Source organism: Coregonus clupeaformis, chromosome 1 (genome assembly GCF_020615455.1).
Source record: "Coregonus clupeaformis isolate EN_2021a chromosome 1, ASM2061545v1, whole genome shotgun sequence".
Taxonomy (NCBI): Eukaryota; Metazoa; Chordata; class Actinopteri; order Salmoniformes; family Salmonidae; genus Coregonus; species Coregonus clupeaformis.
In genome coordinates, this window is record NC_059192.1 from 7,387,086 (window position 1) to 7,415,056 (window position 27,971).

The 27,971-nt window shown below is 46.6% G+C and overlaps 1 protein-coding gene across 1 annotated transcript in view; it reads right to left on the minus strand.

The window, feature by feature from the left end:
* mcu (mitochondrial calcium uniporter) overlaps positions 1 to 27,971 on the minus strand; it is a 132,140-nt gene that overhangs the window by 33,170 nt on the left and 70,999 nt on the right. Inside the window, exon 2 of the mRNA XM_041891606.2 lies at positions 22,106 to 22,204. Coding sequence (XP_041747540.1) covers positions 22,106 to 22,204 — 99 coding nt within the window. The remainder of the gene's footprint in view (positions 1 to 22,105; positions 22,205 to 27,971) is intronic.

Genomic DNA, 27,971 nt, shown 5'->3' on the forward strand with positions numbered 1-27,971 from the left:
ATGTATGTGATGAATAAAATTTGATTTGATTTGAAAAGTATTATTATCCTTAATCATTTGTTTTATACAACAATTAGATGCAAACCTCATAACTGGGAAGTGTACACCCCCAGAGATACAGTTATGTTGTTCCACCGTCTTTAATGACATCACAACATAGTAACGAATTTGACATGATTGTTCTTTAAGTCCCCACCAACCATTTCCCACATTCTTTTAAGTAGGAATTATGTTTCAAAATCCACTTTTGGATGTTGGAGTCTTTGCGGGAAGACTTCCTTTCAATACTGCATGGCACGGAAAATAACGTTTCTGCAAGGAATTCACGACCGGACATAAAACTGGCCCCCAGGAGAGGGGGTGTTCAAACCTTTGCCTAGCCATCACCTTTGATCCTCAGCCCATGAGGGCAAGTCATGACACCTTGTTACCCGAGGGAGTGTGTGTGTCGGTAACGATTAGCACTGTAATAAGTGCAGTGTGTGTGTGTGTGTGTGTGTGTAAATAACTATTAGCACCAACGCAATGTAATACTGATTACTCTGCTGCTGATCAGATTGTGCAGAGAGACATTCTGTAGTGTGTGTTTGTGTGTGTGTGTTAGCGGTGATATGGGGGTTATTCATTGGAACTCCTCTAACTGCTGTAGTTAATAATGAATGGTCCTGTCGGGGCCCTGCTCCGCCCCATATCACTGCTAACTAGGGCTGTCCCCGATCCAAAAAAATATCAGTTGACCGAGAGTCGTTTGTTCTTTTGACCAATCGATTAGTGGACATTTTTAAACATGTCTTTTTCCATATATTAGACATATCCTACACTGCCTGCTCGTCAAACATCTCATTCCAAAATCATGGGCATTAATATGGAGTTGGTCCCCCCTTTGCTGCTATAACAGCCTCGACTGTTCTGGGAAGGCTTTCCACTAGATGTTGGAACATTGCTGCGGGGACTTGCTTCCATTCAGCCACAAGAGCATTAGTGAGGTCGGGCACTGATGTTGGGCGATTAGGCCTGGCCGTCGGCGTTCCAATTCATCCCAAAGGTGTTCGATGGGGTTGAGGTCAGGGCTCTGTGCAGGCCAGTCAAGATCTTCCACACTGATCTCGACAAAGCATTTCTGTATGGACCTCGCTTTGTGCATGGGGGCATTGTCATGCTGAAACAGGAAAGGGCCTTCCCCAAACTGTTGCCACAAAGTTGGAAGCAGAGAATCGTCTAGAATGTCATTGTATGCTGTAGCGTTAAGATTTCCCTTCACTGTAACTAAGGGGCCTAGCCCGAACCATGAAAAACAGCCCCAGACCATTATTCATCCTCCACCAAACTTTACAGTTGGCACTATGCATTGGGCAGGTAGCGTTCTCCTGGCATCCGCCAAACCCAGATTAGTCCGTCGGACTGCCAGATGGTGAAGCGTGATTCATCACTCCAGAGAACGTGTTTCCACTGCTCCAGAGCCCAATGGCGGCGAGCTTTACACCACTCCAGCAGACACTTGGCATTGCGCATGGTGATTTTAGGCTTGTGTGCAGCTGCTCGGCCATGGAAACCCATTTCATGAAGCTCCCCGACGAACAGTTCTTGTGCTGACGTTGCGTCCATAGGCAACGCCCCATATCACTGCTAACACATACACAGCTCTCCCCTAGCAGAACACAGAGTCACTGAAACACCATCTGAAATATTCAACAGCAACTCTGTCAATAGCACAGCAACCTTGGGATCATTGTCATATCACCAGAGACATAGACAGAGAGAGCGAGAGAGAGAGGATGAAGAGAGAGAGAGAGAGAGAGAGAGAGAGAGAGAGAGAGAGAGAGAGAGAGAGAGAGAGAGAGAGAGAGAGAGAGAGAGAGAGAGAGTGTGTGAGAGGAGATATAGAGAGAGAGAGAGTGTGTGAGAGGAGATGTAGAGGATGAAAGGATCAGAGGAAGAATGAATGGCAGCAAGGGAGGGATGGTGATCAATGGAAACTGGAGTATGACAGCGTGATACATCAGGGATGGTGATCAATGGAAACTGGCGTATGACAGCGTGATACATCAGGGATGGTGATCAATGGAAACTGGCGTATGACAGCGTGATACATCAGGGATGGTGATCAATGGAAACTGGCGTATGACAGCGTGATACATCAGGGATGGTGATCAATGGAAACTGGCGTATGACAGCGTGATACATCAGGGATGGTGATCAATGGAAACTGGCGTATGACAGCGTGATACATCAGGGATGGTGATCAATGGAAACTGGCGTATGACAGCGTGATACATCAGGGATGGTGTGGCGTGTGTGTCTGTTTGGTGTGTTCATCCATGAGCTACTCTGCAGCAGACTGATTTGTCCTGTGGAGGAAAACGTGACTAGGAGTGTGTGTGTGTGTGTGTGAGGGTGTGTGTGTGCGTGTGGGTGCATGATTGTCAGAGGAATGTATGTGTAGTGGAGGAGGTGTGTAGAGAGAGAGAGAGAGAGAGAGAGAGAGAGAGCGAGAGAGAGAGAGAGAAGAGAGGGAGAGAAAGCCTGTTAGTGTGCAAGAGGAGAACAGAGGGAGATAACTGCTGATCACTGCAGTAAAGGAATCCCTCGTCTAGAAAGAGGGGTTACCCCTCTCTCACTGTCATTCACCCTCCCTCCCTCCCTCCCTCCCTCCCTCTGAATGTTGATGTGTTTCCCTGTTTGATGTGTTCCAGTCTCACCTCTCCTCTGCACTGCGCTGAAACTTCCTTTGCATTCCATCACGCTGTGTTTGTACACACACAAACACACACACACACACCCTACATTACATGCCATGTACAAGCTGCTAATTATACTAGCTACTCCACTTTAGAAACCCTCAACACTTTGCAAACACACACTACATTCCACACACCACACACACACACACACACACACAAACACCACATCCCACACACAGACCACATATTAACACACCACATGTCATGTACATGTAAAACGAGTCGTTTCTGAACAAGCCGATGCTCACCGGTGGTGTGGTCTTCTGTGTGTAGGCTAGATTACCAATCTAGTACAGAACGTTCACTCCCCATCTCTCTCACAATCTCTCACCATGCATGAAACGGGACATAATTAGATCTATGGTAATATCTGTTAATCATGTAAATCTGCCAATGATAACCAGTTATTTTACATAACTTAACACACACACACACACACACACACAGTGACACAGCAGTTTAGAAATAAAATGCTCCGCTCTTCTCCTCTTTTCCCTTCTTCTTCTGACAGTCTGACACATTTCCTCCCCAAACCCGAACCCACCGCAGGAGAGAGAGAGGCACGGGGCATGGCAGGACAGAGACAGGTGTGCGTGTTACGGTGACCGTATTACCGCCACACCGGCCCCGTGGAGCTCAGTTGGTAGAGCATGGCTCTTGCAACGCCAGGGTTGTGGGTTCGATTCCCACGGGGGGGGGGGCCAGTATGAAAAAAATAAAAAAGATGTATGCACTCACTAACTGTAAGTCGCTCTGAATAAGACCCCAGTCAAATTCCACGTGACCGTTTAGTCACGGTAATTAGGCTTCTCCATGCTCTGATGTTGCTGATTGTCATTAGTAGCCTACCAAACTTGCTAACTGCCTGGTACTCAGCACTCTATTGTCCCTCTAATCACTCTGACATCAATGCAAATGTCATCGAAAATCTAATCAAACACTTCATGAGAGCCCATGAGAGCCCATGTGAGCTCATTTCTACAGGCTATGCAATTGCAGGAGAAAACAGAGTGATGGCCTCTATTAAAAAGAGGAGGATCCCATCAGCTTTCTATAGGCTAGGCCTACTATATTTATTTCTCAACTTTCCTAATATTAAGCACATTGCTTATCTTTACAACAGGAGTATAGCCTACCTGGCTGGCATGAAAATGAACCACAGGAAAAGCGTCCTCCATTCGCTATTTGAGTGCATAGATTACATGTACTTTTTCCCCCTGCCCTTGTTCTGTGCATGATAATGGCCCATTCTAAATCAAAACTAATTTCACACACAGTGCATTCGGAAAGTATTCAGACACCTTGACTTTGTCCACATTTTGTTACGTTCCAGCCTTATTCTAAAATTGATTAAATTGTTTCCCCCCCTCATCATTCTACACACAATACCCATAATGACAAAGCAAAAACAGATATTTAGAAATTTTTGCAAATTTAGAAGAAAAGAAAAACGGAAATATTACATATTCATAAGTATTCAGACCCTTCACTCAGTACTTTGTTGAAGCACCTTTGGCATCGATTACAGCCTGGAGTCTTCTTGGGTATGACGCTACAAGCTTGGCACACCAGTATTTGGGGAGTTTCTCCCATTCTTCTCTGCAGATCCTCTCAAACTCTGTCAGGTTGGATGGGGAGCATCGTTGCACAGCTATTTTCAGGTCTCTCCAGAGATGTTTGATCGGGTTCAAGTCCGGGCTCTGGCTGGGCCACTCAAGGACATTTAGAGACTTGTCCCGAAGCCACCCCTGTGTTGTCTTGGCTGTGTGCTTAGGGACGTTGTCCTGTTGGAAGGTGAACCTTCACCCCAGTCTGAGGCCCTGAGCGCTCTGGAGCAGGTTTTCACCAAGGATCTCTCTGTACTTTGCTCCGTTCATCTTTTCCTCGATCCTGACTAGTCTCCCAGTCCCTGCCGCTGAAAACATCCACACAGCATGATGCTGCCACCACCATGCTTCACCGTAGGGATGGTGCCAGGTTTCCTCCAGACGTGACGCTTGGCATTCAGGCCAAAGAGTTTAATCTTGGTTTCATCAGCCCAGAGAATCATTGCCCTGTGTAGGATGCTTTGTTTCGGATGGGATGTTAAATGGGTGTCCTGACTCTCTGTGGTCACTAAAGATCCCATGGCACTTATCGTAAGAGTAGGGGTGTTAACCCCAGTGTCCTGGCTAAATTCCCAATCTGGCCCTCATACCTTAATCGCCACCTAATCATCCCCAGCTTCCAATTGGCTCATTCATCCCCCCTCCTCTCCCCTGTAACTATTCCCCAGGTCGTTGCTGTAAATGAGAACGTGTTCTCAGTCAACTTACCTGGTTAAAATAATGTCACTGATTTTATTTTATTGATATCTCTTTTAGTCCTCATTTGGACTAATCTTCCAAGAGTCCTTAAACATTAAAATACAATTTATAATACGATCACATTTTCACATATAACACTGTTACAAACAGACATAATATAATATATATATAATAATATAATATGCCATTTAGCAGACGCTTTTATCCAAAGCGACTTACAGTCATGCGTGCATACATTTTTGTGTATGGGTGGTCCCGGGGATCGAACCCACTACCTTGGCGTTACAAGCGCCGTGCTCTACCAGCTGAGCTACAGAGGTAGAGGTAATACACTGACATATTGCCCAGATACATACTCTAACAGTCTGAAAAGACAGACACCCACTGACACAGACAGACACTCACTGACACAGACAGACACTAACTGACACAGACAGACACTAACTGACACAGACAGACACTAACTGACACAGACACCCACTGACACAGACACTCACTGACACTCACAGACAGACACTCACTGACACAGACACTCACACACAGACACTCACTGACACTCACTGACACAGACACTCACTGACACAGACACACACACACTCCGCCTCAAGTCACATACTCTATGCTGTCTTATATAGAGAGAAAAGACAGGCTGATCCTATAGAGAGAAAAGACAGGCTGATCAATAGGTTTTCAAAAGTTCTTCAATCAATGAATGCCTGTCCACTGCCAACTTAATCCATAGGATTAGAAGTGCTTTCATGTAGGCCTATTGGAATCTGTCTCTTTAATGTAAAAGGTTAGTGTCTGTCTGTCACTGGGATTTAAAACAGGCACGCTGAGGCAAGCTATATACAGAGTAGTAGGGCAGGAAGGACCCCTCATAGGAATCTGATGTATTATTGAACATAGTTGTCAATTCTTCTCAGCCCTTACCTAAATAACCCACAGGACTCACTCAGCCCTTATAGATAACCCACAGGACTCACTCAGCCCTTATAGATAACCCACAGGACTCACTCAGCTCAGCCCTTATAGATAACCCACAGGACTCACTCAGCTCAACCTTTATAGATAACCCACAGGACTCACTCAGCCCTTATAGATAACCCACAGGACTCACTCAGCTCAGCCCTTATAGATAACCCACAGGACTCACTCAGCCCTTATAGATAACCCACAGGACTCACTCAGCCCTTATAGATAACCCACAGGACTCACTCAGCCCTTATAGATAACCCACAGGACTCACTCAGCCCTTATAGATAACCCACAGGACTCACTCAGCCCTTATAGATAACCCACAGGACTCACTCAGCTCAACCCTTATAGATAACCCACAGGACTCACTCAGCCCTTATAGATAACCCACAGGACTCACTCAGCTCAGCCCTTATAGATAACCCACAGGACTCACTCAGCCCTTATAGATAACCCACAGGACTCGCTCAGCCCTTATAGATAACCCACAGGACTCACTCAGCTCAACCCTTATAGATATTGTACATTGTTGTTTGACATGACAACACATTAATAAGCCAGTGAGGAATTATTGACAGGGTAGGAACCAAAGTTTTCATCAGTGTTTCCAGGTGACCCCTAATTATACGTTACTTTACATGTTTTCATACTTCATGTAGCTAGGCAACATATTCATTCTTCGCCTATTCCTCCCTGATTAGATACCGCTGCACAAACATGCTTATCTAGGCCTGGACTAGCATTGGCACCAGGCTGTATTAGCTAACTAGCTACGTTTGCTCTGACTCTTAGTACATTTAGCTAGTTAGACACTAGCATTAGAGGCTAACACTAATTAGTTTTGCAACAACTTGCTAAGGAAAAGACAAACTAGCTAAACAGCAGTTTGCAGACAGTAAGATACACAAACGAATAGTGTAATTATAGAACGCTTGTGGAAAGCAGCACGTCGCCAACACTTTTCATCCATCTGACCATGCGGCAAGAAAGCGCTGGTGACTCCGTGGTGGTCGAGCAACTGCTCGCCGGAGTTGCGCATTACATTTTTACAAACCAAACATTGAAATACCGTTATAGAAGGTAAGGTAAAACCTCAAACCAGTACGTGCATCAATACCGGTATGTAGTAAAATACGGTATCCCACACAGCCCTGCTTCCTCCCGTGGTGTCACAACACTCCTGCACAAGGACACGGAAAACAGAGAGTGGGGTGACCATGGGACTTCAGACTGGACGGAAACCTCTTCAACATTAGGAGGCTCCAAGCTGCCACAAAGCTCAAATCTGAACGTGTACTTGTGCTCCAGTACGCAGATGACTGGGCTCTGATGGCCCGTACCCCGGAAGCTGTACAAGCCACCCTCACAGCAGCTTGGGGCGGTCTGTTAACATCCCAAACAGAGGTCCTACGTTAGTGGTCATCTGATCCTCCAACCTGAAATACCCACATGCTCCATCTCAGACTCCTCACTGGTTATTGTTCCCCACTTTAAATATATTGGAAGCGTCCTCTCGGGAAGACCGCAACATCGACCAGGATATCCAGAATCTGATCAAACAGGCCTCCTCCTTTGGACGGCTAAGGGTTTTTAACAACATCAACCGACACACATAAAGCTCCGGTCTACTAGACAGTGTGTGTATCTACACTCCTTTGTGGATGTGAAACGTGGACAGTCTAGAGTCCTTTCACTTAAAATTGCCTCCAACGCATTTTTTGAAAGTGACCTGGCAGGACCGTGTTCCGCACACTCAGAGATCCTGCAGAGAACCACCGCCAGGAGCATTGAGGTATCCATCACACACCACCAGCTTAGATGGCTTGGCCAATGGCATTCCGGATACCAGAGCTACCACTGGGCTCTGCAGGTGTGCTGATAAAGCGGTTAAAGGACCAACTGAAGACGTAACTATAGAAGTGTGGGATTAACCTCCCTCCGGAACGTTCCACCTGGCACGGCCACTGGCATCAAAGAGTGAGGTTGGCAGAGGAGAAAAAGGACTGACCCTAGCCTGGCGACGCGACAGAGAAGACATGTGACCATGCCCGCACCGGCCCTCAACGGGATAGCCCTTTGTGTGCTCTGTCTGTGGCAGACGGTGTGCATCGGATTATACAGTCATCATCGAACGCACAAGCTGTCGTGAACGTCATCGTCAGATATGATGGACTACCTGTGTGCGTGTGCGTTTGTGTGCGTGCGTGTGCGTGGTCAGTGAGTCAGGCTACACTTTAGGATACAGTGTGATTGCGTATAATAGACAGATGGCTCTCCCACTGGTGCCACTGTTCATTTACTGAGCAGATCACGTAACACTCAACTCTATTATTACAGCTAGATAAGGGAGGGAATTTCCATTCTCACACACATTATGACCTACTGGAGGTTTCCTTACTGTGCACCGTCATTATGACCTCCTGGAGGTTTCCTTACTGTGTACCGTCATTATGACGTACTGGAGGTTTCCTTACTGTGTACCGTCATTATGACCTCCTGGAGGTTTCCTTACTGTGTACCGTCATTATGACCTCCTGGAGGTTTCCTTACTGTGTACCGTCATTATGACCTCCTGGAGGTTTCCTTACTGTGTACCGTCATTATGACCTCCTGGAGGTTTCCTTACTGTGTACCTCGCTTCTCATCTCTGGAACAATGTCTGTTCATCTGCGGGTGTTCAGAGTTCTCTCTCTCTCTCTCTCTCTCTCTCTCTCTCTCTCTCTCTCTCTCTCTCTCTCTCTCTCTCTCTCTCTCTCTCTCTCTCTCTCTCTCTCTCTCTCTCTCTCTCTCTCTCTCTCTCTCTCTCTCTCTCTCTCTCTCTCTCTCTCTCTCTCTCTCTCTCTCTCTCTCTCTCTCTCTCTCTCTCTCTCTCTCTCTCTCTCTCTCTCTCTCTCTCTCTCTCTCTCTCTCTCTCTCTCTCTCTCTCTCTCTCTCTCTCTCTCTCTCTCTCTCTCTCTCTCTCTCTCTCTCTCTCTCTCTCTCTCTCTCTCTCTCTCTCTCTCTCTCCTCTCTCTCTCTCTCTCTCTCTCTCTCTCTCTCTCTCTCTCTCTCTCTCTCTTCTCTCTCTCTCTCTCTCTCTCTCTCTCTCTCTCTCTCTCTCTCTCTCTCTCAAAGTTGCACTATCCAACAAAGGACCTCCTTTTCTTGTATAGTAGCCTGAGGCCTCATGACATAAAGATCTAGCTATGCCTTAAAGCAACAGCACCCAGTAAGGATGAATGGTGTATACACAACATACACACACACACACACACACACACACACACACACACACACACACACACACACACAACACACACAACACACACAACACACACAACACACACAACACACACAACACACACACTAGGGCAGTGATATTTTCTCTACAACGTTATTGGTCATGCTCTTTCCACACCCTCTCCATCCCCAGCCCTTTCGCACCCTCTCCACACCCTCTCCACACCCAGCCCACACCCTCTCCATCCCCAGCCCACACCCTCTCCATCCCCAGCCCACACCCTCTCCATCCCACACCCTCTCTATCCCCAGCCCTTTCCCACCCTCTCCACCCCCCCAGCCCACACCATCTCCATCCCTCTCCACCCCCACTCCACACCCCCAGCACACACCCTCTCCATCCCCTCTCCACACCCCCAGCCCACACCAACTCCATCCCCAGCCCTCTCCACCCTCTCTCCACACCCTCTCCACCCCAACTCCACCCCCTCTCTCCACCAATAGAAAGACTGAATTATCCTGCATCATTTATCTTCCATACCTCTTATTACTCAATTTAGATGGAATGTTTTTATCCAATTTAAGCTCGGAAAGGTCACATGGTGTGTGGATCCCAAATAGCACCCTATTCCCTGCATAGTGCACCAAACGTAGTGCACTATATAGTGAATAGGTTGCCATTTGGGACACGTCCATGGTGGGTAGATATATATATAATATATATAATATAATATATCTGACATTTCTTCTATTTGAATGGGATAAGGCTAGCTGGCTCGTCTCTCCCCCGTGTCATTCAGAATGTCTTGCAGTGTGTCTGTGTGTGTGTATGTGTGTCTGTGTGTCATTCAGAATGTCTACCAGTGTGTCTGTCTGTGTGTGTGTCTCTGTGTGTGTGTGTGTGTGTGTGTCATTCAGAATGTCTACCAGTGTGTCTGTGTCTGTGTGTCATTCAGAATGTCTACCAGTGTGTCTGTGTGTCTGTGTGTGTGTGTGTGTGTCATTCAGAATGTCTACCAGTGTGGGAGAGGAGAGACCATAGCACCCTGCCATGACAGATAGTTTACCACGACTAAGACCAATAACAATAAACATCACATTTCTATTCTCCAGCTGAACAGGAGGGATGGATAGACAGAGAGAGAGAGAGAGAGAGAGAGAGAGGGATGGAGACAGAGAGAGAGAGAGGGATGGAGACAGAGAGAGAGAGAGAGATGGAGACAGAGACAGAGAGGGATGGAGACAGAGAGAGAGAGAGGGATGGAGACAGAGAGAGAGCGAGAGAGAGAGGGATGGAGACAGAGAGAGAGAGAGAGGGATGGAGACAGAGAGAGAGAGAGAGAGAGAGAGAGAGAGAGAGAGAGAGAGAGGGATGGACACAGAGAGAGAGAGAGGGATGAGACAGAGAGAGAGAGGGATGGAGACAGAGAGAGAGAGAGAGGGATGGAGACAGAGAGAGAGCGAGAGGGATGGAGACAGAAAGAGAGAGAGAGGGATGGAGACAGAGAGAGAGAGGGATGGAGACAGAGAGAGAGAGGGATGGAGACAGAGAGAGAGAGAGGGATGGAGACAGAGAGAGAGGGATGGAGACAGAGAGAGAGCGAGAGAGAGAGAGAGAGGGATAGAGAGAGAGAGGGATGGAGACAGAGAGAGAGAGAGAGAGAGAGAGAGGGATGGACACAGAGAGAGAGAGAGAGGGATGAGACAGAGAGAGAGAGAGCGAGAGCGAGAGCGAGAGAGAGAGAGAGAGGGATGGAGACAGAGAGAGAGAGAGGGATGGAGACAGAGAGAGAGCGAGAGAGAGAGGGATGGAGACAGAGAGAGAGAGAGAGGGATGGAGAAGAGAGACAGAGAGAGAGAGAGAGAGAGAGAGAGAGAGAGAGAGAGAGAGAGAGGGATGGACACAGAGAGAGAGAGAGGGATGAGACAGAGAGAGAGGGATGGAGACAGAGAGAGAGAGAGAGAGAGAGAGAGGGATGGAGACAGAGAGAGAGAGAGGGATGGAGACAGAGAGAGAGCGAGAGAGAGAGGGATGGAGACAGAGAGAGGGATGAGAGAGAGGGATGGAGACAGAGAGAGGGATGGAGACAGAGGGATAGACAGAGAGAGAGAGAGGGATGGAGACAGAGAGAGAGAGAGGGATGGAGACAGAGGGATAGACAGAGAGAGAGAGAGGGATGGAGACAAAGAGAGGGATGAGAGAGAGAGATGTGTGACCTGTTGCCACAAGAAAAGGGCAACCAGTGAAGAACAAACACCACGGTAAACCCAACCCATATTTATGTTGATTTATTTTCCCTTTTGTAGTTGAACTATTTATACATCGTTATAACACTGTATAGACATAATAGTCTCTATTCCTTTGAAACTTTTGGGGGTGTAATGTTTACTGTACTTTTTTATTGTTTATTTAACTTTTGTTTATTATCTATTTCACTTGCTTTGGCAATTTTAACATATGTTTCCCATGCTAATAAAGCCCATTGAATTATTGAGTTGTGAGTGAATGAGTGAGTGAGAGAGAGAGAAAGAAATGTGTCCTTATGTGTAGTTAGGGGAGGAGTGGAAAAGAGGGGGGAGGAGTGGAAAAGAGGGGGGAGGAGTGGAAAAGACGGGGGAGGAGTGGAAAAGAGGGGGGAGGAGTGGAAAGAGGGGGGAGGAGTGGAAAAGACGGGGGAGGAGGGGAAAAGACGGGGAGGAGGGGAAAAGAGGGGGAGGAGTGGAAAAGAGGGGGAGGAGTGGAAAGAGGGGGGAGGAGTGGAAAAGAGGGGGAGGAGTGGAAAGAGGGGGAGGAGTGGAAAGAGGGGGAGGAGGGGAAAAGACGGGGGAGGAGTGGAAAGAGGGGGGGAGTGGAAAGAGGGGAGGAGTGGAAAAAGGGGGAGGAGTGGAAAAGAGGGGGAGGAGTGGAAAAGAGGGGGAGGAGTGGAAAATACAGGGGGAGGAGTGGAAAAGAGGGGGGAGGAGTGGAAAAGACGGGGGGAGGAGTGGAAAAGAGGGGGGAGGAGTGGAGAGAGGGGGGAGGAGTGGAAAAGAGGGGGGAGGAGTGGAGAGAGGGGGGAGGAGTGGAAAAGAGGGGGGAGGAGTGGAGAGAGGGGGGAGGAGTGGAGAGAGGGGGGAGGAGTGGAAAAGAGGGGGGAGGAGTGGAGAGAGGAGAGAGAGTCCATGCCAGCAGGGAGGAATGAGGGTCTCCCTCCAGGGCAGGGTAAAGGCAGAGAAAGATCGTGAGACCCAGCTAAAATAATCTCATGGGCACACAGTAGGCTATAAAACAGAGTGATTGTTTTGCATTGGGACATGTCCCTAGGTTTGGAACCAGATGGGTTTGGAAACTATTCCATCAACTATCGTTGATAAAGAGAGACAGGCCTGGACAGTTTTAGTCACTGCAATCTCAATCTCAATCTCAATCTCAATCGTAACTCAAACATTTCAGCTCGGTCTACAGCATCCTCCCATAACCACGTTTTGTTTCTATATGACAAAACATTATTCAAAGCTTTATATGGGTTAGTCCTATGTAAAAAGCTTTATATGGGTTAGTCCTATGTGGAAAGCTTTATATGGGTTAGTCCTATGTAAAAAGCTTTATATGGGTTAGTACTATGTGGAAAGCTTTATATGGGTTAGTCCTATGTGGAAAGCTTTATATGGGTTAGTCCTATGTGAAAAGCTTTATATGGGTTAGTCCTATGTGAAAAGCTTTATATGGGTTAGTCCTATGTGGAAAGCTTTATATGGGTTAGTCCTATGTGGAAAGCTTTATATGGGTTAGTCCTATGTGGAAAGCTTTATATGGGTTAGTCCTATGTGGAAAGCTTTATATGGGTTAGTCCTATGTGGAAAGCTTTATATGGGTTAGTACTATGTGGAAAGCTTTATATGGGTTAGTCCTATGTAAAAAGCTTTATATGGGTTAGTCCTATGTGGAAAGCTTTATATGGGTTAGTCCTATGTGGAAAGCTTTATATGGGTTAGTCCTATGTGGAAAGCTTTATATGGGTTAGTCCTATGTAAAAAGCTTTATATGGGTTAGTCCTATGTAAAAAGCTTTATATGGGTTAGTCCTATGTGGAAAGCTTTATATGGGTTAGTCCTATGTGGAAAGCTTTATATGGGTTAGTCCTATGTGGAAAGCTTTATATGGGTTAGTCCTATGTGGAAAGCTTTATATGAGTTAGTCCTATGTAAAAAGCTTCATATGAGTTAGTCCTATGTGGAAAGCTTTATATGAGTTAGTCCTATGTGGAAAGCTTTATATGGGTTAGTCCTATGTGGAAAGCTTTATATGGGTTAGTACTATGTGGAAAGCTTTATATGGGCTAGTCCTATGTGGAAAGCTTTATATGGGTTATTACTATGTGGAAAGCTTTATATGGGTTAGTCCTATGTGGAAAGCTTTATATGGGTTAGTCCTATGTGGAAAGCTTTATATGGGCTAGTCCTATGTGGAAAGGGAATTTACAGTAGAATTTACAGTAGTTTGCTTCCTACAGTTAAAACAAACCTCTCGGCCCTGAGAGTCAGCAGTGAATGGAGCCAAACGGTGAGTTATGTGGCAGGACACACAGCTAGCAGAGTAACCCATACATATGTTTATGGCCAATCAGACCAAATGGAAACCATGGCACAAGGTTGAACTGTAGTACACATTCTAAAAGAGACACTCTGCAGTAAAAGCAGACCTGGGTTCAAGCACTATTAGAAATCTTTCAAATACTTGCAGTGTTTGCTCAAGTCTGCTTGAAGTGCCCAGTCGGCAGGGTTTGGACTGTTTGGGACTTTTCTATTGGGTCCATTGTAACAGCCAAGCTAAAATCAAGCACAGATACAGCATTTGAAATGGTTTTGAATAGTATTTGAGCTCGGCAGTTGAGACAGGGCAACTTTCCTTGTTAAATGAAGGGGAGATCGATATACTTTAACTTTGTGTGTGTGTGTTTGTGTGTAGTTTACCTCTTATCCCTCCCCTCCCCCCACCCCTCTCTCTCCCCTCCCCTCCCTTCTCCCTCCCCCCTCCCCTCCCCTCTCCCCTCTCTCTCTCTCTCCCCTCCCCTCTCTCTCTCTCCCTCCCTCCCCTCCCTCCCCCCTCCCCTCTCTCTCTCTCTCCCCCTCCCCTCTCCTCCCCTCCCCCTCCCCTCTCTCTCTCCCCTCTCCCTCCCCTCTCTCTCCCCTCCCTCTCCTCCCCTCCCTCCCCTCCCCTCTCTCTCCCCTCCCTTCTCCCTCCCCCTCCCTCTCTCTCTCTCCCCTCCCCTCCCCTCCCCCCTCTCTCTCTCTCTCCCCTCTCTCTCTCTCTCCCTCCCCTCCCTCCCCCTCCCCTCTCTCTCTCTCTCCCCTCCCCTCTCCTCCCCTCCCCTCTCTCTCTCCCTCCCCTCTCCCCTCCCTCTCTCTCTCTCTCCCCTCCCCTCTCTCTCTCTCTCCCTCCCCCTCTCCTCCCCCCTCCCCTCTCTCTCTCTCTCCCCCTCCCCTCTCTCTCTCTCCCTCCCCTCCCCCCCTCCCCTTTCTCTCTCCTCCCTCCCCCCTCCCCTCTCTCCCCTCCTCCCCCTCCCCTCTCTCTCTCTCCCTCTCCCTCCCTCCCCCTCCCTCCCCCTCCCCTCTCTCTCTCTCTCCCCTCCCCTCCCCCTCCCTCTCTCTCTCTCTCCCCTCCCCTCTCTCCCTCCCCTCCCCCCTCCCCTCTCTCTCTCTCCCCCTCCCTCCCCCCCTCTCCTCTCTCTCCCCTCCCCTCTCCTCTCCTCTCCTCCCCTCCCCTCCCTTCTCCCTCCCCCTCCCTCTCTCTCCCTCCCTCTCCCCTCCCCTCCCCCTCCCCTCTCTCCCTCCCTCCCCCTCCCCCTCCCTCCCCTCCCTCTCCTCTCCTCTCCTCCCCCTCCCTCTCTCTCCCCTCCCCTCTCCCTCCCCCTCTCCCTCCCCTCCCCTCCCTCCCCTCCTCCCTTCTCCCTCCCCCTCCCTCCCCTCTCCCTCCCCTCCCCTCCCTTCTCCCTCCCCCTCCCCTCCCCTCTCCCTCCCCTCCCCCTCCCCTCTCTCCCCCCCTCCCCTCTCCTCCCCTCTCTCCCCCTCCTCCCCCCTCCCTCCCCTCTCCTCCCTTCTCCCTCCCCCTCCCCTCTCTCTCCCCTCCCCTCTCCCTCCCCTCCCTCCCTCTCTTCTCCCTCCCCCTCCCCTCTCTCTCCCCTCCCTCCCCTCGCCCCTCCCCTCCCTCTCTCCCCTCCCTCTCCTCCCTCTCCCTCCCCTCCCTCCCCTCCACCCCCCTCCCTTCTCCCTCCCCCCTCCCCTCTATCTCCCCTCCCCTCCCCTCTCCCTCCCTAAACAGAAGAGGTGTTCCTATTTCCCCAGTTTGAGGGATTTCACAGGCCTCCTCTGTAGCTTTCTAATATCCTCTGTAAGCCTCAGTGTTGTCTGAGCTGAATGTGAGCTCTTACTCACTCACACACACACACACACACACACAGCAGGTAGAGAGAGACAAAGAGAGAGAGAGCTCTAGCAACACAAACATTCTCCCAGTGCTGAGTCATGTCTAGCATGGACTTGTCCTCTCCTCTCCTCTCCTCTCCTCTAATCTAATCACACCAGGAGGCCAGGCTTTCCACTGTGCTCAGAGGGCACTTACGGTACTGCAGTTTAGCTGAGGTCGAGAGCAAAAGGACAATACATTTTTAGTCATTTAGCAGACGCTCTTATCCAGAGCGACTTATAGTTAGTGAGTGCATACATGTTTTTTTTTGTTGCAATGCCACAACCCTGGCATTGCAAGCGCCATGCTTTACCAACTGAGCTACACGGGGCCCAAAACCTTAGAGAAGTCCAATTTAAAAAATATAGCTACAAGCAGTAATGAACGGGATTTACAGAATGACACCGTGACAAAGGTACAGTGCAGCCATATTTGAATACATACTAATGATGAGTTGAACATTTTTTTGTCTGAAGAGAACTAGTCACCAGTTCAGAGTCACCAGATAACATGTGGAGATTCAGCATTTGCCCCAGTGCTTTTCAATATGGTGTGGCGCCACCACAACACAGCACCAAATGTGTTTACCAGACACATTCATTATTCATAGAAAAACCAGGGATTTTCTTTTTTTTGCAACGGAAAAGAAAGCAGGCATTTATTGTTGGACAAGTTGACATAGTACTTCCTCCAATTTCATCTCATTTGCCTCTGTTTTGTGTAGGGAAATACGACCCTGTCCCTCACATCCCCCATGCTCACTATGACAGGTGGATTGACTTGTCAGTCACAGTGGTCTCCTAGCTACAGCCTCTACGGAATGTACATGAGAAAGAAAGAAAGAAAGAAAGAAAGAAAGAAAGAAAAGAAAGAAAGAAAGAAAGAAAGAAAGAAAGAAAGAAAGAAAGAAAGAAAGAAAGAAAGAAAGAAAGAAAGAAAGAAAGAAAGAAAGAAAGAAAGAAAGAAAGAAAGAAAGAAAGAAAGAAAGAAAGAAAGAAAGAAAGAAAGAAAGAAAGAAAGAAAGAAAGAAAGAAAGAAAGAGAAAGAAAGAAAGAAAGAAAGAAAGAAAGAAAGAAAGAAAGAAAGAAAGAAAGAAAGAAAGAAAGAAAGAAAGAAAGAAAGAAAGAAAGAAAGAAAGAAAGAAAGAAAGAAAGAAAGAAAGAAAGAAAGAAAGAAAGAAAGAAAGAAAGAAAGAAAGAAAGAAAGAAAGAAAGAAAGAAAGAAAGAAAGAAAGAAAGAAAGAAAGAAAGAAAGAAAGAAAGAAAGAAAGAAAGAGAAAGAAAGAAAGAAAGAAAGAAAGAAAGAAAGAAAGAAAGAAAGAAAGAAAGAAAGAAAGAAAGAAAGAAAGAAAGAAAGAAAGAAAGAAAGAAAGAAAGAAAGAAAGAAAGAAAGAAAGAAAGAAAGAAAGAAAGAAAGAAAGAAAGAAAGAGAGAGAAAGAGAGAAAGAGAGAGAGAAAGAGAGAAAGAGAGAGAGAGAGAGAGAGAGAGAGAGAGAGAGAGAGAGAGAGAGAGAGAGAGAGAGAGAGAGAGAGAAAGAAAGAAAGAAAGAAAGAAAGAAAGAAAGAAAGAAAGAAAGAAAGAAAGAAAGAAAGAAAGAAAGAAAGAGAGAAAGAGAGAAAGAGAGAGAGAAAGAAAGAGAGAGAGAAAGAAAGAGAGAGAGAGACAGACAGACAGAAAAGAGAGTGGGGGAACCCTCCCTGTTTGTTCCATGCATTGATATTGTAGAAACCAGGAAGTCCCAACATCCTGTCAAACACCAGATAGTAACGATACAGAGACTCCACTTCCTGTAGCAGCAGCTCCTGTTTCTCACCATCCCCCAACAACAAACACACACCGACTGTAACAAATGTGTACTGAGATAGACAGATACGTGTAAACAGGCCCGGGGAGGCCTCTCATTTCTCACAGGCCTCAGCCACTCCCACACACACACACACACACACACACACACACCAGAAGACACACACAGCCAGCCAGGGAACCTCCCTTTTCCATTTCATTCAGAATATCATGCAGGTAGCAGTGTATGTGTGTCTGTGGGTCTCCAAGCGCATGCGTGCACACACACACACAAAAAACAAGGACTAGCTAATGCACTTGTCCACAGCAGAGCACTCAAGGAACAAATATCCTCTTCTGTTCATCAAATGTGTATTCCTTCCAAGCGTGTGTGTAGAGCTGAGCAGCACTGGTGGAAGATGTACAGTTGAAGTCGGAAGTTTACATACACCTTAGCCAAATACATTTAAACTCAGTTTTTCACAATTCCTGACATTTAATCCTAGTAAAAATGTCCTGTCTTAGGTCAGTTAGGATCACCACTTTATTTTAATAATGTGAAATGTCAGAATAGTAGTAGAGACAATGATTTATTTCAGCTTTTATTTCTTTCATCACATTCCCAGTGGGTCAGAAGTGTACATACACTCAATTAGTATTTGGTAGCATTGCCTTTAAATTGTTTAACTTGGGTCAAACGTTTCGGGTAGCCTTCCACAAGCTTCCCTCAATTAGTTGGGTGAATTTTGGCCCATTCCTCCTGACAGAGCTGGTGTAACTGAGTCAGGTTTGTAGGCCTCCTTGCTCGCACACACTTTTTCAGTTCTGTCCACAAATGTTCTATAGGATTGAGGTCAGGGCTTTGTGATGGCCACTCCAATACCTTGACTTTGTTGTCCTTAAGCCATTTTGCCACAACTTTGGAAGTATGCTTGGGGTCATTGTCCATTTGGAAGAACAATTTGCGACCAAGCTTTAACTTCCTGACTGATGTCTTGAGATGAAGCTTCAATATATCCACATAATTTTCCTTCCTCATGATGCCATCTATTTTGTGAAGTGCACCAGTCCCTCCTGCAGCAAAGCACCCCCACAGCATGATGCTGCCACCCCCGTGCTTCACGGGTTGGGATGGTGTTCTTCGGCTTGCAAGCCCCCCTTTTCCTCCAAACATAACGATGGTCATTATGGGCAAACAGTTCTATTTTTGTTTCATCAGACCAGAGGACATTTCTCCAAAAAGTACGATCTTTGTCCCCATGTGCAGTTGCAAACCGTAATCTTGCTTTTTTATGGCGGTTTTGGAGCAATGGCTTCTTCCTTGCTGAGCGGCCTTTCAGGTTATGTCGATACAGGACTAGTTTTACTGTGGATATAGATACTTTTGTACCTGTTTCCTCCAGCATCTTCACAAGGTCCTTTGCTTTGTTCTGGGATTGATTTGCACTTTTCGCACCAAAGTACGTTAATCTCTAGGAGACAGAACGCGTCTCCTTCCTGAGCGGTATGACGGCTGCGTGGTCCCATGGTGTTTATACTTGCGTACTATTGTTTGTACAGATGAACGTGGTACCTTCAGGCATTTGGAAATTGCTCCCAAGGATGAACCAGACTTGTGGAGGCCTACAATTATTTTTCTGAGGTCTTGGCTGATTTCTTTTGATTTTCCCATGATGTCAAGCAAAGAAGCACTGAGGTTGAAGGTAGGCCTTGAAATACATTCACAGGTACACCTCCAATTGACTCAAATGATGTCAATTAGCCTATCAGAAGCTTCTAAAGCCATGACATCATTTTCTGGAATTTTCCAAGCTGTTTAAAGGCACAGTCAACTTAGTGTATGTAAACTTCTGACCCACTGGAATTGTGATACAGTGAATTATAAGTGAAATAATCTGTCTGTAAACAATTGTTGGAAAAATTACTTGTGTCATGCACAAAGTAGATGTCCTAACCGACTTGCCAAAACTATAGTTTGTTAACAAGAAATTTGTGGAGTGGTTGGAAAACGAGTTTTAATGTCTCCAACCTAAGTGTTTGTAAACTTCCGACTTCAACTGTACACACCTAACCTTGACCTGATCTGTTCAACATAAATGTATCCTCTATATGAGCCCCAGTGAGAAGCCCAGCTCTGATCTGACTCAAGGACTCAGTCAGCTAGACTAATGCCACACACAGACAGGGCCTCTTTAAGCTAGAATGTCAAGTAAAATGAAGAAGTGGGAAACTGTTTGGCCTGTTCCTACACACACACACACAAAGTTCTGTTGGAAGGTTATCCGTACTAGACCGAAGGGAACACACACCTGAAAGACGAGATTATTCTATTCCCCTGACATTATCTAATTAATTAACTTTTCACACACACACACACACACAGACAGAGAGACAAGGTCTATCCACACACACGCGCCAGGAACACTGAACACACTCCAATTGGCCTACCAGATAATACCAGGAAGTCCCAACATCCTGTCAAACACCAGATAATACCAGGAAGTCCCAACATCCTGTCAAACACCAGATAATACCAGGAAGTCCCAACATCCTGTCAAACACCAGATAATACCAGGAAGTCCCAACATCCTGTCAAACACCAGATAATACCAGGAAGTCCCAACATCCTGTCAAACACCAGATAATACCAGGAAGTCTCAACATCCTGTCAAACACCAGATAGTGCCAACAGATCCACGGAAGATGCCATTTCCCCCGCTATTCACATGGCCGTAACACATCTGGTCAAGAGGAAATCCTATAGTTCAGCATTCAACTATTGTTCCCTCCAAGCGCGACACCAAGCTCAGAACCCTGGGTCTGGACACCACCCTCTGCAACTGGACTTCCTGAGGGGCAGACCACAGGCTGTGAGGATTAACAACAACACCTCCTCCACACTGACTCTTAACACAGGGGCCCCCCAGGGGTGTGTCCTGGACTTCCTGACGGGCAAACCACAGGCTGTGAGGATTGGCAACAACACCTCCTCCACACTGACTCTTAACACAGGGGCCCCCCAGGGGTGTGTCCTGGACTTCCTGACGGGCAGACCACAGGCTGTGAGGATTGGCAACAACACCTCCACACTGACTCTTAACACAGGGGCCCCCCAGGGGTGTGTCCTCAGTCCTCTGCTGTACTCCCTGTTCACCAACGACTGTGTGGCTTTGCGCAACACCAACTCCACCACCAAGTTTTCTGACGACCCCACGGTTGTAGACCTGATAACCAACAACAACGAGTCAGCCTATAGGGAGGAGGTAAGTGAACTGGTAGCCTATAGGGAGGAGGTAAGTGAACTGGTATTGCGGTGCCATGACAACAACCTCTCTCTCAACATCAGCAAAACAAAGGAGCTGATGGTTGGCTTCAGGAAGCAGAGGAGGGAACATGCTCCGATCCACATCAACGGGACTGCAGTAGAGAGAGTCAGCAGTTTTAAGTTCCTCGGCGTCCACATCACTGAGGACCTGACATGGACCAACACATCACCGAGGACCTGACATGGACCAACACATCACCGAGGACCTGACATGGACCAACAACACCACCACTCTTGTCAACAGGGTGCAACAAGCGTCTCCACTTCCTAAGGCGACTGGGTCCTCTGCAAATACTACCGCTGCACCATCGAGAGCGTCTTGACCGGTTGCATCAAACTGGACTGACCACCTGCTCTGATTCTCCAAACCTTAGCACACATGCACTCACGCACACAGACATACACACATACACTGTGTACAAAAGAACACCTTCCTAATATTGAGTTGAAGCCCCACACATCACAACGGCTGCTACCAGACTCTTATTATGATTGCTAAAAAGTGCACAATTTAATCCCCCCCTTCCCCAAAAACACGTGTACATATTGGACTGTAAATTGTGCCTTCCTGTATTTTACTGATGCTAAAATGTTTCTTCTATTCTACGGAGACATTTACTTTATGTTGGTATTCTTCTCTTGTATTAGTTCTTATTGTTCTTGCATTGTCTGGAAGGAACCTGCAGTCAGCATTTAGTTGGGTGGTGTTTACCATGTGTAAACAACTAATACAACTTGAAACTTGAACACACACACACACACACACACACACACACACACACACACAAAGGTCATTCTTAGGACACATTCACCCCCTCTATCTGCTGTAGTTAGTCTACCGTAGCTTTGTGCGCGTCCAGAGCAACTCCTAGTGATGTGAATGTGATCTCTATGCCGTCACACACACACTTCCAAAGGAGCAGGACTAAAACATCTGGAGTGGAGGCCTAGAGATCGATGATATCTACAAAGAGGGATATCCCAGCTAGCTAGGCCTCTCCATTCGGACTCTAATCCACTCAGAAGTAGATGAGAGTTAGTAACATCCTCTCCCTTTCACACTGCACAGCAGATTAGACACATTCCGTTACTCATACAAACTACCGTACAAGTGCACCACTGAACAGCGGACACCCCGTGGGACACACACACACACACACACACACACACACACACACACACACACACACACACACACACACACTCACACTCACGTCAAACACACACACACACATACACACGTCAAACACACACACTCACTCTCTATCCCTAGGCCTCTAGCCACACACCCCACAGCAGTACTACTAACCTGGGTTGAGAGGGTGGTTGAGAGGGTGGTTGGAGGCTGGGTGAACAGTGCAGAGCGGGAGGCTGACCGCAGACCATGTGCTCTCCTGACAGGCTGGTCCTGATGGGGGGGAGGAGAGAACAACAGTCAGAACAGCGACAGAACTGTCAGAACAGCGACAGAACCGTCAGAACAGCGACAGAACCGACAGAACAGCGACAGAACCGTCAGAACAGCGACAGAACCGTCAGAACAGCGACAGAACAGCGACAGAACCGTCAGAACAGCGACAGAACCGTCAGAACAGCGACAGAACCGTCAGAACAGCGTGTCTTCCTTATGTCCCACCCGGGATGAGGAGGACTATGTAAGTAAGTAAAACCTAACCATAAGAACGTCCCAACTACCCACCTCCTGTCAGGTTAGTGGTGTGTGGGTGTGCTTAGGGCTGTGATGGTCATGGAATTTTGGATGACGGTCATTGGCCAGCCAAATGACCGCTGTCACCTTAATAACCGTTAGAATACGCACACGTCCTCCTTTCCTCCGCTCCTCACTGCACGTGCTGCCATAGAAATAGAATGAATAGAACGGCGTCTCCATTCAAGTCAGTGACGGCATAAATGGGTGGACTGGCAGCCATTGCGAGTGTACCCATAGGAGCTAAGCAGGAAGTCTACGTCATCCAAGCCCATTCTATTCATCGTTTGATACAACACCCTTAATTGTTTCAGCAAGGGCCAACAAAGTTTCAACTGCGTGAATGCCCGGCCGTCCCATTTTCATTCAGCGGTTTTATTTTCTATTTTACGTTTTACAGTTATTATTTTTAATTTTAAAGTTATTACGGTTATTTAATTTTCATGACGGTCTTCATCCACAACCGTTGGTTACATGGTTATACGGTAATTGTGCCAGCCCCTAGGTGTGCTATGTACTGAAATGCGTCCAACTAATATTTATTTTCTTCTAAAGATAAAACATATTCGATGCAGATATCAATTAGTAAACCTCACAACATTAAAAACACAGACACATTCAGAGCACTACGCTTGACGTTAAACTGATTCCCACACAGCCAGTGTGTGTCACCGTGTCAGCCATGAGAGGCGGTAGGCTGTTCTATTTTACATATGAGAGGAGAGCTGAAGTGCACAAGAGTTTTATGTACTGCAGAACGGTTATTTCAACGAGCAGCCAACGCCCTTTTAAAACCACTTCCCATTTTAAAATCAACTATGAGGTCAAAGGGTAAAAGTTGTGTGTATAAATACATCAACAGAACAACTCTCTCTCTGTAGAGCAGGGACTAGGAAAGGGATCGAGGCAATGAACACACACACACACACACACACACACACACACACACACACACAGCTGTCACTGCCAGCAACAATCCAGGACAGGATTAGTAACATTTACATTCTCTATCTATCTATCTTCCAACTCAACCAATATCACACTGGAGGCTAAGTACTGTGTATCACACCAGAGAGAGAGAGAGAGGGGGGAGGGGGGGAGGGAGAGAGAGAGAGCGAGAGAGAGAGAGATAACATATCACCTTACACAGTAAGGGTGAAGGAGTGTGTGAAAATATGCAAGCAGGCACACGCGCGCGCGCGCACACACACTTCTTCAGATTAGATGTCAACAGTGGTGCACAGGCCGAAGAGGCCACAACAGTTTGTCGCCGAGGCCACTATCGCCCTAACGACAGGACACTTCTGATCACCCCACTTAGCCACTCAACCTTGATAGCAGTTATTAGACTCCACTTACACACACACACACACACACACACACACACACACACACACACACACACACACACACACACACACACACACACACACACACAGGGACAAACAGGGCTCTCTGAACTAGCACTGTCTCTTCAACATCTATTGGTTACAAAATCATCTTAGCAGTGATAGGAACAACTTCAAACAAGATGAAAATACTTCAGGGTTAAGGACTAACTGACCCTTAGATAAAGTGGATTATCACTAAAATCAGAGTAGTCTGTCCTCTAGATAAAGTGGATTATCACTGAGATCAGAGTAGTCTGTCCCCTAGATAAAGTGGATTATCACTAAGATCAGAGTAGTCTGTCCCCTAGATAAAGTGGATTATCACTGAGATCAGAGTAGTCTGTCCCCTAGATAAAGTGGATTATCACTGAGATCAGAGTAGTCTGTCCTCTAGATAAAGTGGTGTCATGGAATATTCCTTGTTATAAAAGCCAACACAAGATCAAAACAACAAGCTTGTTTGAGGACATGTGACCCCAATAGTGCTGAGCATTAACCAAAATTAGTTTAAACAACTAATTGACCGATTTAGGGTTAAATCATCATCAACGAAGCAAGATATTTCTTATGCGTTTCTTTTTTTTCTCCCCTGCGTGAAACGCAGAATTCTGCGTTAACACGACCCCTAAGTTTAACTCGCTATCTAAGTAAGTGGCTGAATTGATAAGGTCACGTGGCATCATATTGTGTTCGCTTTCTGCTGTGTTTGAGAAGCCAAAGCCCTTTTGGATGAGTTATCTGTACAGCTGCCACTGTAGCTTGATTTCCTTGTTTTTTTCTCCTTTCTGTTCTGGGTCTGTTTGCTCCGCCCCCATCTTCTCCGAGGAGAGCAGGCAGGCCGGTTGCCCTAGCGACTCCACACAGACACAGTACTGTTCTTCCTTCAGACAAGCATGTGTCAAAAGGTTGTTCATTTGCACAATGTCTCTCGGTCACATTCCAAACTCACAAAAAAATGACATTCGGTAGCTCCTACCTATACAGTGGGGAGAACAAGTATTTGATACACTGCCGATTTTGCAGGTTTTCCTACTTACAAAGCATGTAGAGGTCTGTAATTTTTATCATAGGTACACTTCAACTGTGAGAGACGGAATCTAAAACAAAAATCCAGAAAAATCACATTGTATGATTTTTTAAGTAATTCATTTGCCTTTTATTGCATGACATAAGTATTTGATCACCTACCAACCAGTAAGAATTCCGGCTCTCACAGACCTGTTAGTTTTTCTTTAAGAAGCCCTCCTGTTCTCCACTCATTACCTGTATTAACTGCACCTGTTTGAACTCGTTACCTGTATAAAAGACACCTGTCCACACACTCAATCAAACAGACTCCAACCTCTCCACAATGGCCAAGACCAGAGAGCTGTGTAAGGACATCAGGGATAAAATTGTAGACCTGCACAAGGCTGGGATGGGCTACAGGACAATAGGCAAGCAGCTTGGTGAGAAGGCAACAACTGTTGACTTAATTATTAGAAAATTGAAGAGACAATATGGGTCAAGAAATGTAATGGGAACTCCAGAAGAGTTTTCACCTATTAGACTAGTTCTCAATGGACTGTTTGACTCATAATGAAAACTAGCAAGGAGTGGAGGGCCAGTAAGGGAGTAACGGCAGTTGGCTCGAGTCTCCCTTATCAAAACTGCAGCAGCAACGACATAGCCTTTTTATGTAGCTACAATCTCAGTATAGAGAGAGGGCAAGAGAAAGCGAAACTCACTGTTTAGCAGGAAGAATGTGCAAGGTCCCTGGACTGAAGAGTTGCTGTTTCGGGTTTTACTCTCCAAATAAAAAGCAGAGTCGTTCCCTTCTCTTTTGTTTAAAAACAAATCGGGAAAGAAACTGCACTAACCTGACATGAGGAGGAGTATTCTGTACTCTGTGAGAGTCAATGTCACATTTGGGTTTCATCAGAATGGAGACATTATAATGTATGTGTTGCCACCTTAGGGTCCTGAACTACTCAAACATAAAACACTGCCAAATACCGTCATACCATCAAAAATGGGGAAAAAATTTGTGATATGATATTTTGGCCATTTCGTCCAGCCGAGTGCCACTGTCATTTGGTGGTTGGTTTCATAGACTCTCAGCGCTAGGACAGTGGCCTTGCATCAAGGCACAGCCCAGTCTAATTCTGCTGAATAGCCTATCCCAGTGGACCGTCAGGGCCCAGCTGCTTCTGGTAGATCAGCACAACAACCCAGAAACCACATCTAGCTACCTCCCTAGACACTGAACAGGGCCTTAGATGACTCCCAAAGCACATCTAGCTACCTCCCTAGACACTGAACAGGGCCTTAGATGACTCCCAATCCCTCATGGATAGACACCTGCTTCTGCTCTTTAAAAACAAGAATAAAGGTGAACGACAGTATACTGTAGCTAGCTACCTGACGGTCAAATCAATCACATTTATTTATAAAGCCTTTTTCACATCAGCATAGGTCAAAGTGCTTTACAGAAACCCAGCCTAAAAACCCCAAAGAGCAAGCAATGCAGACGCAGAAGCACAGCGGCTAGGAAAAACTCCCTAGAAAGGCAGTCCAACCAAAGTGCAAGACTAGAGGAACAGGCTGGATATGAGTGACTGAAGGGTATTCATTTGTCCTCCAATCCCCAATTCTAAATTGGTGTTATTACAAGAAACCGTTGCTACAGAACCCTAGACATTAATCTAGCCCGACCCCGACGGTCTTGTGAAGATCTGGGAAGACAAGACAGGTGTAAGCAATAAGCTTGACAGAACCGTGTCAGATGAACAGAGTGCTCTCTCTCTCTCTCTGCAGGCGTAACTGGAGTCGACTAAGTACGTGCTACATGTTATAAGTCAGTGTCACACTCCCCAAGGACATGTCAGGTGACAAAATAGCAACGGCTAGCATTCTATCGATTTACTGATTAACTTATGGCGCGACACACTGATATGCTAATGCATGTAAACGCTAGTCAACTAATCTCTGTCTGACCACATCACACGTTGTTGGGCTATGCATCTTGTCATCCTAGCCAGACTTCACAGGTTAAGGCCTACCGGTTGATTTACGGCCCAGGTGCTAATGCTAGCATCTTACTGATTTACTGATTGACATATGCTGTGACGTGCTAATGCTAGCATCTTATTGATTTACTGATTGACATATGCTGTGACGTGCTAATGCTAGTAAATGCTAGTAACTAATCTCTGCCTGACCGTATAAAACACGTTGCAGCTATGGGTACCGTCATCCTGGCCAGCTTTCTCAGGTTTAATGGTTATTAATGAATTAGGATGCCATGTGCTAATGCTATGTGCTAATACTAGTAAACGCATCTCTCAGAATCACCAGGGTTTGAATGACAGGGAGGTTAGTCAGTTAGTGGGGGCTGGACAGTCCAACCCCTTAACCCCAATAAAGATATTGACATCAGACACCCCCAGGAGACGTCTGGCATCCCTAAGAGAGTCACTGTATAATTCAACGCCTGTGTATCACATGGCATGTCGTGGTCATGAGTCCTGGAACAGCCTTCATGTAGCCACTCTCCCTATCTCTTTACAATGTTTCACAAGCAGCTCTGCTTGACACGGTCAACTCAGCGCCATTTGATCCAAACACACGTAACCACGCTATACGATCCCATCCTAGACACACGTAGGACCAGGGCCATTTCAGACCCTCCTGAAAATGATGCCTGGGGGCCCGTGGCCAACTGCTCCTCTGCTGTGGCTCAGTCGACATCCCCCCAGCTAGCAGGACCATCATGTTGTTAGCTCGTTACAGCTACACTTACAGTCAGAAGGGAAGAGGACAGAACACTCCGGTCATCATGGCCTCTTGTGTATGATATCAACGACATGCTACAAATCGTTAGAAGTCTGGAAAGCAGTGCTGGACTTGGACAGGAGCTCACCAGAACAGAGTAACGGCACCTCACCTTATCTGCACTTTTTAGAATATCAGCTAAAAACTACATAAGATACTTATACTGACAGGTCACGTAACATATTAACTACATAGGATACTGACCAGTCACGTAACATATTAACTACATAGGATACTGACCTGTCACGTAACATATTAACTAC